The 18664-nt window shown below is 34.5% G+C and overlaps 1 protein-coding gene across 2 annotated transcripts in view; it reads left to right on the top strand.

Annotated features, from left to right (window-relative positions):
* The window catches only part of PIK3C2G (phosphatidylinositol-4-phosphate 3-kinase catalytic subunit type 2 gamma), a 327581-nt gene that overhangs the window by 285677 nt on the left and 23240 nt on the right, over positions 1-18664 (top strand). For both annotated transcript variants that reach the window (XM_046012794.1, XM_046012795.1), the window contains 2 exons: positions 538-613; positions 12142-12236. In XM_046012794.1, the coding sequence (XP_045868750.1) occupies positions 538-613; positions 12142-12236 (171 nt within the window). The remainder of the gene's footprint in view (positions 1-537; positions 614-12141; positions 12237-18664) is intronic.

Here is an 18664-nt window from a genome sequence, read left to right on the forward strand (position 1 = left end):
TTGTTAATGAAGAGACTACTTTATGTTGGTGAGAAAGAAAGGAAGAAGGTAAATCTACTAAGTATAGACTGAGATATTCCACAAGGTTCCTGAGAAGGAAGGACTAGAGTCCCGATCATAGATGTAGGGATCACCACTGGGTGCTGTGTTAGTTAGCTTGGGCTTCCTTAACAAAGTACCACACACTGGGTGATTTAAACAACAGAAATACATTGTCTCCCATTTTTGGAATCTGAAGGTCTGAAATCAAGGTGTCCACAAGGTTGGTTCCTTCCAATATGGGATTGTGATATTTGTGACAGGAAAAATCATTCCATGCCTCTCTCCTTGACTTACAAAAGATCATCTTTGGCCTGTGTCTCTTCACATCATGTCTTTCCTACACGAATGTTTGTGTCTCAACTTCCCCTTTTTATAAAGACACCAGTCACATTGGATTAGGGGTCCATCCTCCCATCACAGGGGTCCCACCTGTGAATAGGAGCAATAAATAAATATAAGAAATGAAGAAACATTATACTTTGTCTTATTTTTCAGAGTGATTGTGTGCTTAATTTTTTCCTCTCTGAGCCTGTACAACAAACAATTGAAGAATCATCACTTGTGAACCTAGGCAAGTAATGTCATCAGTATTATTATGTACAATTTTTGAGTTTCTATATAATTGTGCAAAAAATATCACAACAATATTATTTTCAACTTTCAAATTACAATTTCTTTCAAGAATAAGCTTTAAGGGTCTTTTCTAACTATTTCCAAAGCTTTTTAACCCCTTAGAAAATGTTCAAGTTAAATCGAACCAACGTATTTTTGTCCAATTACAACAACTACATGATGTCACACTATTAACTCATTTCAGTTAATTGTGCTTTGAGGTGGAATTGCATTTCAGAGACAGAGTTCCTGTTTTCCCCCTGCAGGTAAGTCTTCCAGTTTACTCAACAGCTTAGGAAGCAACAAAAATAATTAGGCAATAATAATGATTATGAATTATCTCGCAGTTTCACTCTTATCTTTTAAAGCTCAGTAATTACTCTGCCTCCCTCATGAAGTCTTCTTTTTATTATCTGGATCCCAAACTAGCCCAGCACAGTTATCCACCCTGTTCTCTATCAAATGTGTGTTAACTCTAATTAACTTTTCTAGTATTTCTCCTAGATTGGAAGGGACTCTCTCTGAAATGTCCCATCAGTTTTAAGCATTCATAATAAAATTCCGTTGCCAGTAGTTATCCAATACCGAGACTAGTTTTTATCTCATGCAAGATTTGCAATCCTGTAATTTGCTAGATCTCTCCCCCATTTCCTTTGCAACTCCAAGTCTTTATTTTATCCATATCCTCCTTCTGATTCTTTGCCTTTAAGATGAGGCCCATCGGCTTATTGCCTCTGCTCGTTGTATCTGCCACTGTGGTTTCCTACCCTTAGGTGCATAGTTCTATCCAATCAGATCAAGTTGAATAGTGTAATCGCTTATTAAGTTGTATATTTATGTGTGTGTCTGCCTCCTCTTCTGTTAAACTGAAGTAATTTTAAACTGACGACTCACTTCCCCATTATGCATTGCTCTGCACTCACGAGCTCCAAATTAATATAGGATGATTGTACCTCTCTCATTCCCCTATATTTTACTCATTTGGTATTACTCTCTAAGATACTTTGCTTATATAGCCAAACCATAAACATTAATAAGTAAATAAGGTCATTTCTTATAATTTATAGCATGTGTCTAAAGAAGAACGATATCCACAAAAAATATTCCTTTTTATTGTCATAGAACACAAATATTTAACAAATGCCTTCTTTCTAAAAATACTTGGGATATTTTTTTAAAGCTGGGGGTATTTTTTATCATTAACATTTATAAACTTGAATTAATCAGATTAAAAAAATAAGGTTACTGATTTCTTGAGTTGTCAGACATTCTAAAAAGTAATAGGTTGACCTTTATTCTGTCATCAAAGTCCTTAAAGAAAATTGATTCTCTATGTACTGAAAAATTAAATTGTGGATCACTCTCAATTTTTTAGTTTTGTGATATTATTATTTCTTTGTAAAGTATTTGAAATTCATAAGCACACACAAAATTAGGATTGTTATTGTAAAAAATAAAATGGTTGTGTGAATTTTTTTTCTCCTTCACTTATTGCTTACTACAGCATACAATATTCAAGACTTGTTTTGGCAGAATGATGGTGGACAAAAGATTTGTTTCTCAATATCTGGTTGCATATGAAATATAGACTATTGTTTTAAAACAATAGAACACATCTTCTAAACAGAATATGCAAATCACCACGACAAACAAGGATGAGCAGGACATTAGTCCTCCTTGTATTTAAATTATTTTCTTTTCCAAACTTCCAAGTTCTTCATACTTTTGTCAAGTTCATAAACAATAAAGAACATTATTTATTTTAAGCACTATTTTTTGTCAGTTAGTTGAAACTTTCTGCTTCTGTTGTTAAATGATTAGAGGAAAAAATTATTCAAGTGTGTTAAAATATTGGTTGACATAGGATGACCTTAAGCAAAAATCTCAGACTTTACCATATTTACTACTTCTACTAACAAATTGAGTAGATTCTGGATAACTATGTATCTAAGCACATGACTTGCAAAGATAATATTAGTAATAATTTTTAATCCTGGATCTGAGAGATATTAATATTCTTCTGCCTTTACTCACCAACTAAACATGCTTTGGTAGAACAATATAAGTATAACTTTTTAAACTGCCAATCCAATCATCATTCCTCTGTACTTCATACCTTCCCTTGGTTTCCCTTTGCCGTTAGGTAGGCCAAAGTCATGGGCTTGTGACCACTGCAGTGACACTAAGCACAGTGCTCAGAAAGGTCCCACATTTGGTTTAATACTCAGCTGTCTCTGTCTTGAAATTCTTAATAATTTTTGTAAAAGGAATCCCATATTTTCATTTTCATATCACCGAGCCTCTGAAATTATGTAGCTACCCCTGCCCTTAGGATAAAGACCAAAATCTTCATGATGGCATCCCCCAATTTCCCTTTCCAGCCTTAATAGCAGGCCCTTCCCTATCTTGATTCTTGTGTTTTTCCAGTTCCTCAACTGAAACAAGCACCTCAACACCTAACAGATGCACCTTTCTCTGCCTGGACCACTTGACCCTATTCTACCTTCTCCTATATATATATATATATATTTTTTTTTAATCCTTCAGCTCTCATCTTACTTGTCTTTGCTATATAGTCCTAAGTGTTTTTTCTTCAAAATTATTGCAATGATGTTTATGGCTCACGTGTGTCTTTGTAGACTAGAAATCCATGAAGACATAATCTATGTCCATATTGCTCATCATTGTATCCCCAGGGCTTAACACGGTGTCTAGATTCTCCACCAATAATTACTGAATAAATTATTGACTATAGAAAGAACAATGGAAGACACATTTACATTCTTTACCATGGTGGCTTGTCATGGTAGCTTTTGTCCATAAATAGGACAAAAGAGAAGAAATTAAAACCCCAAATCGTGCTACTACTCCCACACTTACCACTTCCTGTAGCAATGTCCTGGCACGATGAATTTACTGCCTCCCCACCACTAGAGTTCTCTTGAAGTATCACCTAGAAAAAAATCTTCTACAGATTATCACATTAAATATTATCGACCCAACCACACTCAACCAAAGCACTACTCAGAAAGTTGCTGGATTTTATTTTGCATATTCTTTAATTCTCTACTAATGATCCTCTATAGTCCTTCCAAATAATATAGGTCCCATGGCAAATAGTATCTCCATTAAAATATAAAATTATTGGGGTGCCTGAGTGGCTCTGTCTTCAGGTCGGGTTGTGATCTCGGGGTCCCGGGATCGAGCCCCACATCAGGCTCTCTGCTCAGCAGGGAGTCTGCTTCCCTCTCTCTCTCTGCCTGCCTCTCTGCCTATTTGTGATCTCTGTCTGTCAAATAAATAAATAAATAAAAATAAAATCTTAAAAAACATATATATATATAAAACTATCCATTCTCCACCAGTACACAACACCAACATGCAAAAGATAGATTTTGGCCAAGGTATGGAGACAATAACATAGGTAATAGAGTAGAAAATGATTGAAGACAGCAGTTGTCAAGGTGAAGAGTAGAATTAATGAGCATGTTTAGATGCCATTGATAATTACAAATGGTTACAAACAGGAGCTTTTAATTGTTACCTCACATCAGTACCTCCAATTGGAGATGCTAATTTAAAAGGGAACTTAAAGCCACAGTCTCCATGGCAGAGTCTCTCTGGTCAATGTTACCTTTACTTGCTCTAGCAGAGCCCAGATCAATTATCTGTGGGTAGAAGTATGGTACCAGGTTTTTGATGTCAATTTTAATGATACAGAAGGGGCGGGCTAGGACTACTTATAAATACTTATTTTAAGTTGTTTCTGAAAGTAAAAAGCTTTAAAATATCATGCATTTTACTATATTACATGATGCCATATCATATTTTTCCAATTAGAAAATTATTTTAGACATTTACCTGTGGCTGATGTGGGCAGGAAAAGATGAAAAGAAGATGAGAGGAGAGTTTCTCTAATTACTTCCTTTCTAATAGCTGGGTATCAAAAATATCACTAAAATCTAACAAGTCAGACAATAAAAAAATCTTAACATATGTAATATTAGTGTTAGAGAAACATTAAGATCATACACTGAATATAATTGGGTGGTAGATGAAAGAAAAGTATAAAAGATTATGCACACTAATTTTATCTCTATTAGGTAACAAATATTGTCCAAAAAATAAAAGTCTAAGAATACTAAATAAAAGTAACCACCAGAACAAAAGGAAAAGCGTTTCTAAGTATCACAAGTACATAAAAATAAAAACGAATTCCTTAGCTAAAGACTTCCTTTAAAAATCGTAAAAACAAAAATGTTATATTTCTTTAATAACATAAAACAGGAAGAACAGAGAAAATAGGTGGCATTTAGGCCAAGAAGCATTGAATTAAACAAGAATGCAAGTTTCAACTATAAGTACAATTCTCAATAAAGATATGTTATACATAAATAATGCTATATATTATATATATCAATTATATGACAGCAACATATATAAAAGAGAAATTATGGAACATTCAAGGAAAAATATATAATAGACTGGTAATAGGATATTCTAATTCACTTCTTCTGATTTATGAAAGACTGAAAAAAATAAGTAGATACATCAAAAACTAAGTAGTAAAATTAATGAGGCAAAATTTATTAATTTATATCAAATTCTCTATCCTGAAAATCATGAAAATAGAGTATATATTAGGTCATAAAGAAAATTTCAATTAATCCTAAAAAGTAGAAATAGTACAGATACATTTCTAGTCATGAGAAAGTAAAGTGAGAAATTAATTTTAAAAAATTCAGAAAAGTAAAAGATACTTGTTTGGAGATTTTTTAAAAATAAGCTCTTTTGAACAACTCTTGGGCCAAAAGGACTTAAAAAACAAAGTTGCAGAATTTCTTTTTTTTTAAAATTTAATTTAATTTTATTTTTTCAGTGTGACAAAATTCATTATTTATGCACCACACCCAGTGCTCCATGCAATACCAGAATTTCTAAAGAATAGCTTTACATCTCAGAAACCATAGGAGAAAGATAAAGTAATGCTCAATAATTGGAATAAGACCATAAAACAAAGGAATAAAAAAAAAGAAGGACGGAAGAAAGAAAAAGGGATGAAGAAAGAGATTAATGAGTTAGAACACAGAAAAAAGAATAAATAAATTCGGAAGCTAAAAGAATACAAAGTAGAAAAGCCAGTAATTAAACTAATTAATTAGAAGTTAAACTAATCAAAAGAATGGAAGGCAAATGCAAATATATAAAATACAAAAGGAGAATCAAGAAGTAACCATAGAAAAAGATGAAACTGAAGAACAGTAAGAGACTAGTTTGCTCAAGCATACAAGACTAAACTTGTAAATCTATCTGAAATAGTGTTCCAGGAAAACAATTTATTCGCCCTGGGAAAGATCTAGTTTGATAGAGAAGAAAATGCTTCAAAAAGTGATGTTTAGAACAGTACCAAGTTCAGATGATTTCCAGAGGTAGTCTACAAAATCCTTAACAAATAGATAATTCCACTGTTATTCAAACAATTCCAAAGTAGAGAAAAGTAAGGAAATTTTTCCATATTATTTTTATGAAGCACATAAAGTATTTATGCCAGTAGCTTCAAGGATATAAGAATAAAAAACTGACACTCACTTTGGAGTATCAGTGGAAAATTCTAAGTGAAATACTTGTCAAAATAATCCATCAGCACACTAAAGAAATATAATTCGCCAGGACCAGAAATGCAGGAATGGTTCAGTATTGGTAATATACAGTATTGATGTTATCATCTTAAAAGATTTAAGGAGTTTAAGAAACAAGGCAGAGGATCATAGGGGAAGAGAGGAAAAAAATGAAACAAGATGAAACCAGAGATGGAGACAAACCATAACAGACTCTTAATCATATTAAACAAACAGGGTTGCTGGATGGGAGAGGGGAGAGGGATGGGGTAACTGGGTGGTGGATATTGGGGAGGGTGTCTGTTGTAATGAGCATTGGTTATTATATAAGACTGATGAAGCACAGACCTGTAACCCTAAACCAAATAATATATGTTAATTAATTGAATTTAAGTTTAAAAAATAAAAATATAAATAAATAAATTTAAAAGATTTACAGAGAAAATCATATGGTTGTCTCTATAGACCCTGAAAAGGAACTTGATAAATTTCAATAAACTCTCTTGACAAAGCACTCAAATAAAAACAAATGGTTAATGCTTTAACATGAGAAAGTGTATCTATCTTGGCTCTCCAAAGCCCACATCAGGCATGACAGGGAAACAGTAGAAAAGCGCTTCCACTGAAATATAAAATAAGACACTATGCCCATGATCATCACAATAACCAATAGGTGGCTCACTCTTTCACCTCCTTCATGTTTTTGCTCAAAATTTACTTTCTCAATGAGAAGTACTCTGATTATCCCATCTCCAGTTGCAAACTGACCCTTATTCTGCTAGTCCTCAGTGCCTTCATCATGTTCTGGGTTTTTTTCCTTATCATTTATTATATTCAGATTATCATAAATTTCATTTATTTATTGTGTGTTTTGCTTTTTTATATCTCCCTCACCACTATAGAAATACAAAGAGAGGAATTTTGTCTAATCTGTTCCAAGGGCCTAGAGCAGTGCCTTGTCCATAAAATGTCAGTAAAAATTTGTGAAATGACTGTATGAAATTGAAAAAAATTTAAAAACAAATTTTGGCAAAAAGAAGACAAAACAAACAATGTCTACCAATAATATGATCCTATACCTAGAAAAAAAAAAGAATCAACTAAGAATCTATCACAAATGATGAAGACTCATTAAAGGTATCAGGGACCAAATATAGATATATAGCTATCTATTGCATTTAAGAATATGCAATAGAATATAGATAAAAGAATAAAGGTAGAAGAAAGATCCCATTTGCAATAACAGTGGGGAAAATACCCAGGAATAATTTTTTTTTAAAGATTTTATTTATTTATTTGACAGAGATCACAAGTAGGCAGAGGCAGGCAGAGAGAGAGAGAGAGAGGAGGAAGCAGGCTCTCTGCTGAACAGAGAGCCTGATGCGGGGCTCAATCCCAGGACCCTGGGATCATGACCTGAACTGAAGGCAGAAGCTTAACACACTGAGCCACCCAGGCGCCCCTACCCAGGAATAAATTGAACAGGAAGTGCGCAAGATCAAATGAAGAAAACTTTTAAACATTACTTGGGAATTTCAAAAATGCCTTGAACAAATGAAAAGACATAGCGTGTTCTTACACAGGAAGATTCTACATCATAAAAATGTCATATATTTCTGATTTAATTTTGAAAATATTTTTTAAAATATTAATGGATTTATTTTTAACTAGATAAGTTAATTCTTCAGTTCATAAACAAAAATTAACAAATAAAGGCCAAGAAAATTTAACAAACGCAAAGGGGTAAGACTAGTCCTACCATATCTAACACTCATTACAAAGCCTCAATAATTGAAACAGTGTGGTGTTGGCCCAAAAAGGATGAATAAGTAGAACATTATAGAATGTCCATAAATAGAGTCAAATACATTCAAGGATTTAATATGTAGTCAGACCACTATGGGAAAATTCAGTAGTGTTGAGATAGCATATTTCACACCGTGTGCTAGGATAAATACCAAATGGATGAGAGACTAAATGTAAATAACAAAGCCATATATATGACAAAGAAAACATAGAAGAAAAATCCTTTATAACCTGAGGATGACCTAGTATAGTTATGACTAAAAATCCAGAAGCCATGAAAATTTTGCAGGATATAAGAAACTATAGCAAAGTTTTAAAAAATTCAAAGATAAATGATAAAATGGGTGAAATATTTGCAATTTATTACAAACAGTTGGTTATCTAATAATAACCACCTCCTAGAAATTGGTAAGAAAAAGGCCTACAACAAACAGAATAATGTGTAAAGAATTTGAAAAGAAAATATGGACAAAAAATACAGAGGCTCATAAACAAAAGAAAGGATCCTCAAATTCACTCATTATAAAAATGCAAATTAAAATTACACTGATACCATTTTTAACTCATCAGATTGGCAAAAATCCAAAAATTTAATTAATAAGCTTGGTTACAAATCAGCAGGCCTCATACACTGCTGGTGGTAATGCAAATTGGTACAACCTCCATGGAAAGTGATTTGGCAGCATTTATCAAAATTACAAATGCTAATATTCTTCGGCCACCAATTCTGTTGTTGGAAATTTATCATATATTTGTGCACAGGTATACAAAATGCCATGCATACAAAGATGTTTTTGCGGCATGGTTTGTAACAGCTGGAAAACATTGGAGACAACCCACATGACCATCAGTGGGGAACTGGTTAAATGAATTATGGCATTTCACATAATGGAATAATACGCAGCTATACTTAAAAAAACAAAGAAGCTTTGACTGAATGTAAAAATTTCTCCAAGATCTTTGTGTAGAATAATAAATGTGCTATTCCATTTGTGGAAAAGCGGGGAGGGGGGCAATAAAAGTACTTCTTCATTTTTGCTTATATGGAGAAACTGTGAAAGGGTGTGTGTCCCTCTGGAGAGATATATGGGAAGCTAAGTAAATAATGGTGGGGAAATTGGGTGAATAGGTGTTAGGAATGGGTGGAAGATGTTTTATTGTATACTTTTAAAGTAAATTCTTATTTTTTTAGTTATATGAATATATTATCATCTGAAAAAATATTTTGAAATGTTGCTTTTTTAACAGTAATGGACACTTTGTGCATAATAAGGGCTGTATTAGCTCCTAACCTGTCATGCGTTCAAACATTTCAACATAATCATCTGAGGATTGATAATCTTTTAATAGCTCTTAAGATTATTATAAATGGTTGGATTAAGCATAACAGATTCTCCAGACTAATTTGAAGCAGAAAATCAAAATATTGCAGCCTTTTTTTGTTCATATGAAACTATTCTCAAAATTTTCCCTCTCTGGTTTCTTCATTTAAACTCTTTCCCTCAGATTATTGCCCCTTCTTTGCCCCTTTACAGCAAGTTGTTTAAGAACATAGACTTTAGAGATCATTTAACGCTTCATGGTTTATTGTCTGCATGACCTTTGACCAAATGCCTTTGTTTCCTCATGTGTAAAACAGAAGTAACACAAACTTTATGGATTTGCTATGAGGATTGAGTTAGTTCATATACATAAAGCTCTTATCCCAATGTCTGGCATACAGTAAGAGTTCTAGAAATATTAAGTACCTCTACTATTACTATATGGAATACTAAAACTTCCTGGTGGCCTGAATTTTCACTGAATTCTGAACTCGGCCGTGTATTGATGGATACTGGCTACTATTCTTACACTGGAGTTTCAGAGTGGAATATCACTTCAGTCAGTTCAAGTAACAGTTATATGGTTACTATTTAGATACTCAATCATAAATTTAATACTAATTTCTTACCTTCAAACTGAAACTCCTCTGATTAAACACATTGAGTTTCTATGTAGTAATCTTTTCACTTTATTCAAAAATAATGTTCTTTGTGCATCAAAAAGTCATCAGCATTTTTAACATTCTCACACCAAAAATCCAATTACGTTTTTTTTACTATGAAAGCAATTCACCTCAGTACTATACTCAGAATTATCTCATAGTATCTCTAACTCACACTGTCTCAAATAAAAATATTATCAAATAAAAATATTTAAAGGAAGAATATTTTTATTATTTTATGTGATTACCATTTCAATTGTAAGAACAATGCCAATTTTAATTATCTCAATGTCAATAACCCACATGAACAATAACATTAATTAATATGACCCATGTACAATGTGTAAATTACTCTTACAAACATGTAAAAATCTTTGGAAAAGGAAACATATTAGTCAGGTTTAATTATCAAAGATTATTTTTTTTTTTCCATTTTATTTATTTTTTCAGCGTAACAGTATTCATTCTTTTTGCACAACACCCAGTGCTCCATGCAAAACGTGCCCTCCCCATTACCCACCACCTGTTCCCCCAACCTCCCACCCCTGACCCTTCAAAACCCTCAGGTTGTTTTTCAGAGTCCATAGTCTCTTATGGTTCGCCTCCCCTCCCCAATGATTAAAGAGTTTTAGAGAGCTTGAGGCTGACTCTTAGAAAACAATGTTGACCGCGATGAGCCCACAGTAGCACATTGCCAAATTTCTTGTTATTAATAAACTTCTAACTTCCCTCAGAGAATATACAACCAGAATAACCAATAGAAATACCAGAAAAACTATAAATTATGCTTAATTTTTGGGCTGCAAACCAGAAATTTTTAATTAAAAAGCCAAAGCCTTCATTTTAAAGCTGGAATGATACAACTTGAAAAACATAGGACTACTTTTGTTATTAAAGAAATGTTTAGTGTGACATTATGGAGCTGGCACTGATTTATATACCCCTTGGGGATATAGGAAAAAAGTATGCCTTGAGGGAGAGTATAATCCACTAAGCAAACTGAGGCATGTAAGATAATAATTACAATACAAATATTAAGTGATAAGGGCTGAGCTAGGGGAGTTCAAAGGGAGGTAACCGCAGAAGCTATTTTGCATTTTAATTAGGCCTTTTAGCCAAAAATGGTGGAAGAGGTCATTTCAAATACAGAGAATAATATGAGCAATGCCTGAAAGGAAATAGCAGAGCATGTTTGTAGAATTGAACGTACAGACTACAGCATGGAATAGTAGCAGCAGGAAATAAGAAACAGAAAGATTCAATAAGAAGCAGTAACGTAAGCCGGAGAAATTCAGCGTTTTTCTTCATAAGCACTGGAAAGCTATGAACCGTACTTTGATCAAAAGAGTAATTTTAGGAAGTTGCTGTAGGAAGAATATACCAGTAATTGTGTCCAAATAGATTTGGGTTTTAGGAGAGGAGAAGAGAATGTTCTAGTAATTTAGACAAGAGATTCTTATGCTTCTGAACAAGGAGCTATGGAAACGCACAGGATAAAATGAATGCAAATATATGGAGAAGACTATTACTAATTGCAAACATTTATGGAGAGATTACATTGTGAGAACTTTTGAATTTCTCAGCTGATCATCTAAACTATCCTGAAGTAGGTAACTATTATCTCCATTTTAAGGAAGTCAATTAACTTAGTCATAAGTTAGTCATACACACAGAACAGTCTTAAGTATAGTTCTGGCACCTGAACCCCAGGCTCACTGACTTTTAAAGCCAACACCTCATGCTCTCTAATACTTGAACTTATTGAATGAATGTTGAGAAAATGGGAGCCAAAAATGACACTAGGTTTTCAATCTTAAATAATTGGGAAAAATAATCAATCAAAACAAAAAATCAATCAAAAACACAAAATATGAGGAGAAAGGGTTCGTTCGGGTTGATTAGACACAAATCCCATCTTTAACCAACTCAGTTTCTTAAAGAGTATTGTGTTTTTTGCATGATCAGAAGAATGTTTCTTTTGCAGATTATTCATTGGGTCCATTTTAGTCTTTAATGTTTAATTTATCCCGCAATGAACCACTTCCAGTTTAACCCACCAAAATTCTATTGCTTTATCAGGTGAGAAGTTTCCTGACAAGACGCCTAAGGTGCAGTTAGTGATATCACATGAGGATACGAAGCTGACCATCCTAGTGAAACACATGAAGAACATTGTAAGTTTATTATTTCTAATAAGAAACATGCAAACTTACATTTAGAAATCACTTTCCTCCTTCCGGCAATTAATGTCAATATTAGTAAGAAGAATGGGGCCAGCCACCAAGTTTAAGTGAGGAACAGTGGGCCAATTACAATGTTCTGCCTCAGTATGATGGCAATCTCTGGGGTAAAGACTATAAAATATTTTACAGGCGAAGTCCTAGGATGAAAATTAGACTTTACTCACAATGAAGTGTCAGGCCAAATCTAGTGAAAAAGGTTTGAAAGTGCAGGAATAGCTAGAGTATTAAGCTCCAAAGGGAAAAAGCTAGGTCCCAAGAATTTTCATCTATCTCATCCTGCTGAGCTTCGTGGAAGTAATATCTCTTTGAATAATGCTGGCACTTCCTCTGTAAAGCCAGTAACTGTTAGGCTTTCCCCCCAAATGCCCACTGAGTGCATTGAGTTTATACCACCAGAACAGCTATTATGTTCAGATGTAATTACTCAAAGAGATATCTTTCCCCTCAAAAAATAATAATGGTTTTGAAGACAAGACCCCATCTTTGTATCCCAGAACTTAGAACAACAATGGTAGTTAGCTTCTAAAGAAAACTAAAAGCTGTTCCATGATACCCCATTCCTCTCCGAAGATGGGTCAAGTCAGAGGCATGGAGAGCAATTGGAGCATTGTCATTAAGAGAGGGAGCTTTCTGAGTCACGGTGTAACTGATTAATGGTCCCGTCTGTGTGCAGTATACAGAAAGGGCTAACCCTACGCTCTACTTCTCCAGTCTTTCTTTAATCTACTCAGACAGGTTCTCCATATGGTAAAACTCCCCGGGGGGACTGATCGTTACAGAGAAAGTCAGCGGCACTATTTTGGCGCCCTCCCTTATGTATATAAGTGTCTTATGATGTGCTTGGAAAAACTTAAAAGACCAAACTCTTTTCATTGTGATGTGCATCTGGAACATACTAGAATTTAATAAATATCTGTTCAGCGAACAAATAGTTGGCATAACTTGCAGGGGTTACATCCTTTACAAACAGTAGTAGCCGGATATCCAAGGGTGCTTGTTTGTAACTCTGTGGTGTTCATAATCTGCAATTTTTGTAATAGCTGGGAAAATATTATTAGATATGTTTTTGTAGACGTTTTACTCATTAAAATAATTATTTTCAATTGCTTTTGGTAAGATAATCATCTTAAATGAGAATAGTAGTTGTTTAAGAAATTCTTAGTCTGGGAAATGATTCAATTAGATATTATTTATGGCTATCTGCGTGTTCATAGACTTTAAGCATCTGAATAAGTATATATGATAAAGTAATAGAATGTTAAGAAATAGTGTTAATCAAGTTAACAGAACTTATATTTGTATATGATAGATAATTATTAATTGAAAAGGGTGCTGGGGTGGCTCAGTGGGTTAAAGCCTCTGCTTTCGGCTCAGGTCATGATCCCAGCGTCCTGGGATCGAGTCCCACATCAGGCTCTCTGCTCAGCGGGGAGCCTGCTTCCCCCTCTCTCTCTACCTGCCTCTCTGCCTACTTGTGATCTCCGTCTGTCAAATAAATAAATAAAATCTTTGAAAAAAAATAAAATCTTTAAAAAAACTATTAATTGAAAAAAGTCCTCTTGGAAATTACATATTTATTCCAGTAATGTCAATGCTCAAAACCATTTTAGAACATGCCTGTTGATGTAGCTTTTAGATCTGGCACATAAACCACACAGTAAACTTGGTGATATTACTCAACAGTCATACCCAATAGTTGATCAAAAGTGATATTAACCAATTTGGTCATCCATTTTATTCACCAGATAAAATCCCCAAATTACTTTTGATGGTTTTCAAAAACGCATTTTGTAGTGAGGTGAAGTGGCACTAACAGGAAGAATATTCAAAACAAATGTGATGCAGGCATTGCGGGGAGGGGGTGAGTAAGAGCAGAAATGTAAGATGTAGATCCATTGATGGGTAAGTGGCAAATGACAAGGTGAATCCTACCAAAAGTAAAAAAACAAAAACAAAAACACGTAGGGCACCTAGAGCCGCTCCATTGCCAATGTCCTCTGAAAGAAAGTTTCCAATAATGAAGTGGTACTTCTTGCAGTCTGCCTTCTCAGTCTAAAGGCAGTTCCTCTGTTTCCCCCGAATCTTAGCATTGCCCTGGAATTCATTGCTACACCTCTTCTCTTTTCTATTTCTAGCCCTGTGGCTTTAAATAGCACTTACATGTCTTTCTCTTCCATATTTATAACACCAGCTTGGAATTCGCCCTAAAATCCAGAGGCGTATGTATAACTGATTACTCAACAACTCTAGTAGACATTGAATAGGCATCACGAACTTAAGATACACCAAATCAAACGTCTGGTTATTGCCCCCTACACCTGCTTCTTTTGCAATCTTTCTCATGTCAGGAAATAACACCTTCATCCTACTATTTGCTCAAGTTAAAGTCCTTAGAGTCGTTTTTGACATCTCTCACAAACTACAACCAATTTATCAGCATGTCCTGCCGGCTCTGCCTTCACAATAAATCCAGCATGCCACGACTTTGCCCCTTTACTGCTACCACAACTACCATCACTGGTTTGAGCCACCATCATCCCCCACCAGAATCGGTGCTGCCATCCTTTAACAGATCTCCCTGCTTCTGCCTGTATTTCTTTTTAATCTCTTCCTAACCTATGACCAGAAAATTCCTTTGAGAGTAAGTCAGATCTTGTTGCTCTTTTCTCATATCCTTCTGAGGGCGAGACTTCACATCACTTCATCTGAAAGCCATAGTACTTATTAATGATCGAGGAGCCCTACCAGTCTGGCCTCTGTGACCTCTCTGACTTCATCTCCACGGACTCCCTCAATCGCTCCACTCCAGCCTCAGTGACTTCCTTCCTGCTGCCTAAATATGACAGGCACGTTTCTGCCCCAGGACACTGGTACCTGTTATTCACTTTATCTGGAATGTTCTTCCTCAGGCTTATGGCTCCATCTCACATGTCCTGAGGGACTCTGTCCTACTGCCACCTTTTCAGTGAGGCCCTTTCTGACTCTCACATGTAAAACTGCAAAACCACACTTGCTGCCACTTCCAAACTTCCTTTCCTTCTTTACTTTCTCCACTGCCCTTATCACTGCTATAACCCAAGGAGTGAAAATAGTGTCAAGTACATAGTAGGTACTCAATGAATACTTTGTTGAATAAAAGAATGCCAAATTATTTCTGATGTGAACAACTAAGAATTAGGATCTTGTTCACCTTGCAAAAATCATCACAACAAAGTTCTCATACCTTGATTTTTTTCACAGCTTCCTTTAGATGACTATTTTATTTCTTCTGCTTAACTGAAGACAGAGACAACATAATATAAATGACAGAAAATTTTATCTATAAATTCTCCACATACTGTCTTTGCTCATTTCAAGTTTTAATTAATTGTTATTTATTTTTTGAGCCTTTAGGATTTTCACATGCCTAAGTAATCAGACTAAAGAAGTTGTGCTTCATTTTATTTTAATGTTAAAATGAATTATTCCGCCTGCAGTTCTGTTCTATTTAATATTAAGTGTGATGAAAAGAATTGTTTATCTTATATTGAATCTTTGAAGCTTTGCTCTAAGAATTACCTCCCTCCTGTGACTTCACAAGCTAAAACAAAATTGCTAAAATTTTCCCCTTTTAAAGCCTAAAATGATTTATTCTAGTGAACAGAGACTGACAAAGTAATGCAGTTGTTTAGAAGCTTGACCAAAATCTTATAAAATAAAATTTCAGTTTATATAACAAGGAAACATAAAAATAATTTAGATTGGAAAAAAATTTTTTAAATCTTTCTAGCATTTTCCCTGTAGTCCACTATAAAATGTCTCTTCCTCTGACATCTGCATGTCTCTCTACGCATGGCAGTGTCTACAATGTCTCTCCTGGTCTCATGGATTCCCCTCATCTATGTCACTTTCACACTATTTTCTTTAACCTGCCCCAGAATATGTGCATTCTTGAAGGCTCTAAAAGTAATCAGAAAGGATTCCAGACTCTTTCTTTTTTTTTTTTTAAAGATTTTATTTATTTATTTGACAGACAGATCAGAAGTAGGCAGAGAGGCAGGCAGAGAGGGGAGGGGGAGAAGCAGGCTCCCTGTGGAGCAGAGAGCCCGATGCGGGACTCGATCCCAGGACCCTGAGATCATGACCTGAGCCGAAGGCAGTGGCTTAACCCACTGAGCCACCCAGGCGCCCTCCAGACTCTTTCTGATATTGAATATGCTCACACGGTCAGAGATTTACACTGTAACAAAATAATATGATTTCAAGTGAGGAACAAGGGAAACAGCTCACACCTCAAATGGAGTGCTGTTTAATCCCTTTATTAGACACAAAATAGAAAAGAATAGTTGCTATATGAAAATTAACAGAAGATAAGGAAATAATAAGTGCTGGCGAGAATGTGGAGAAAAGAGAACCCTTGTGCACTTTCCCACAACAATGTAATGTAAATTGTTGGGAATGTAAATTGGTGCAACTACTGGAAAACAGTGTGAAAGTTCCTCAAAAAATTAAAACTAAAAATGCCATATGATCTAATAATTTCACTACTGAGTATTTACCCAAGAAGATGAAAACACTAATTTGAAAGGATATATGTACTCCTATATTTATAGAAGCATTATTAATAATAGCCAAGATATGGAAGCAACTCATGTGTCCATTGACTAATGGATGGATAAGGAAGATGTGATGTGTGTGTGTGTAGATATATACATATATATAGACATTTACACACAATATACACACAATAGAACATTACTCAGCCATTAGAAAGAATGATATCTTGCCAGTTGTGACAAAATGGATGGACCAAGAGGGTATAATGCTAAGTGATATAAGTCAGATAGAGAAAGAGAAATACCATATGATTTTACTTATATGTGGAATCTAAAAAACAAAACAAATGAATAAACAAGCAAAAGCACAAATAGATCTATAAATATAGAGAACAAAAATGGCATTGTTGCCAGGGTGGGGGGAGTTACAGGAATGAGCAAATGGATGAAGGGAAGTGGGAGAGACAGGATTCCAATTATGGACTGAGTAATTCATGGAGATAAAAGGTATAGCATAGGGAATATAGCCAATGGTAATGTAATAGCATTCCATGGTGACAGATGGTAGTTACACTTGTGGTAATCTTAGTATAACATATAGACTTGTTGAATCACTATGTTGTATCATGTTACTAATGTAACATTGCAAGTCACCTATACTTCAATTAAAAGAGGACTTATGTAGCCTTATTATCTAATAAGCCACTTGTATAGTAATTAATTAAAAGGTCTATTTCATTTGCTATGAATATTCATGGTATTAGATCTTCCAGCTCTAGCCTCAGAAGGGAAGAAGCAGCAGAAATTATGGGGCTTGTTTCATTCTGTGAGAAGACAAATGTATCTAGAGACAATACTGCGGTAAAAACTTGATGTCATTATTTATGGCCCTAAACTTGTCTTCTGACCCCATCAAGTTCTACAGCAGTAAAAGAACTGGTTTCAAAAAGGATAAAACTTAGTTCTTATTTATTTTCTCCCTCCTCTCCTCACTTTCTCCTTCTATTTTCTTTTCCTTTATTTTTCTTTTCACTTTTCTTTCCAACTATTATTAGCCCAAATTTAGCTGTAGGACAGAATATAAAAATACAAAAATACAAAAGATTTAAATATGTCCCTTTTATGGTTGGATTTGCTTAAACATTTGGGGTGATAGACATTGGGTACTAGATTTTAAAATACACACACGAACTTGAATGCACTGAAAAAAAATTTTTTAAAGAAAATGAATAGGAGAGAAAGAAGTAGACTCAAATACATCAGTAAGAACCCCAGGCTAACCACACACACACACATTTCCTTACATTTTAGTTTCTACTTGAGAATTTTCTTACAATTTTAATGTGTATGTGTAGCTTGTAGGTTCTTACTTTTAAAATATACATTCTGTGGGGTGCCTGGGTGTCTCAGACATTAAGCATCTGCTTTTGGCTCAGGTCATGATCCCAGGGTGCTGGGATGGAGCCCTGCATCAGGCTCCCTGCTTGGCAGGAAGCCTGCTTCTCCCTCTCCCACTCCCCCTGCTTGTGTTCTCTCACTGTGTCTCTCTTTGTCAAATAAATAAATAAAATCTTTAAACAGATTTAATAAAAACCTTTAAAAAAGATTTTAAAGATAAAATTTTAAAGATAAAATTTGATAAAATAAAAAAAATCTTTAAAAATATATATGTATATATGCATATATATGTGTGTGTGTGTATATATATAGTGATTTTGATTCTGTAACTGTGTTTTTTCTGTTTGTTTGTTTGTTTGTTTTTAAGAGTAAGATGTACATGAGCCAGGGTTGTAGTGGGGAGAGCAGAGGGGCAGGGAGAGAGAG

The sequence above is a fragment of the Meles meles genome, chromosome 7 (genome assembly GCF_922984935.1).
Source record: "Meles meles chromosome 7, mMelMel3.1 paternal haplotype, whole genome shotgun sequence".
In the NCBI taxonomy this organism is placed as follows: Eukaryota; Metazoa; Chordata; class Mammalia; order Carnivora; family Mustelidae; genus Meles; species Meles meles.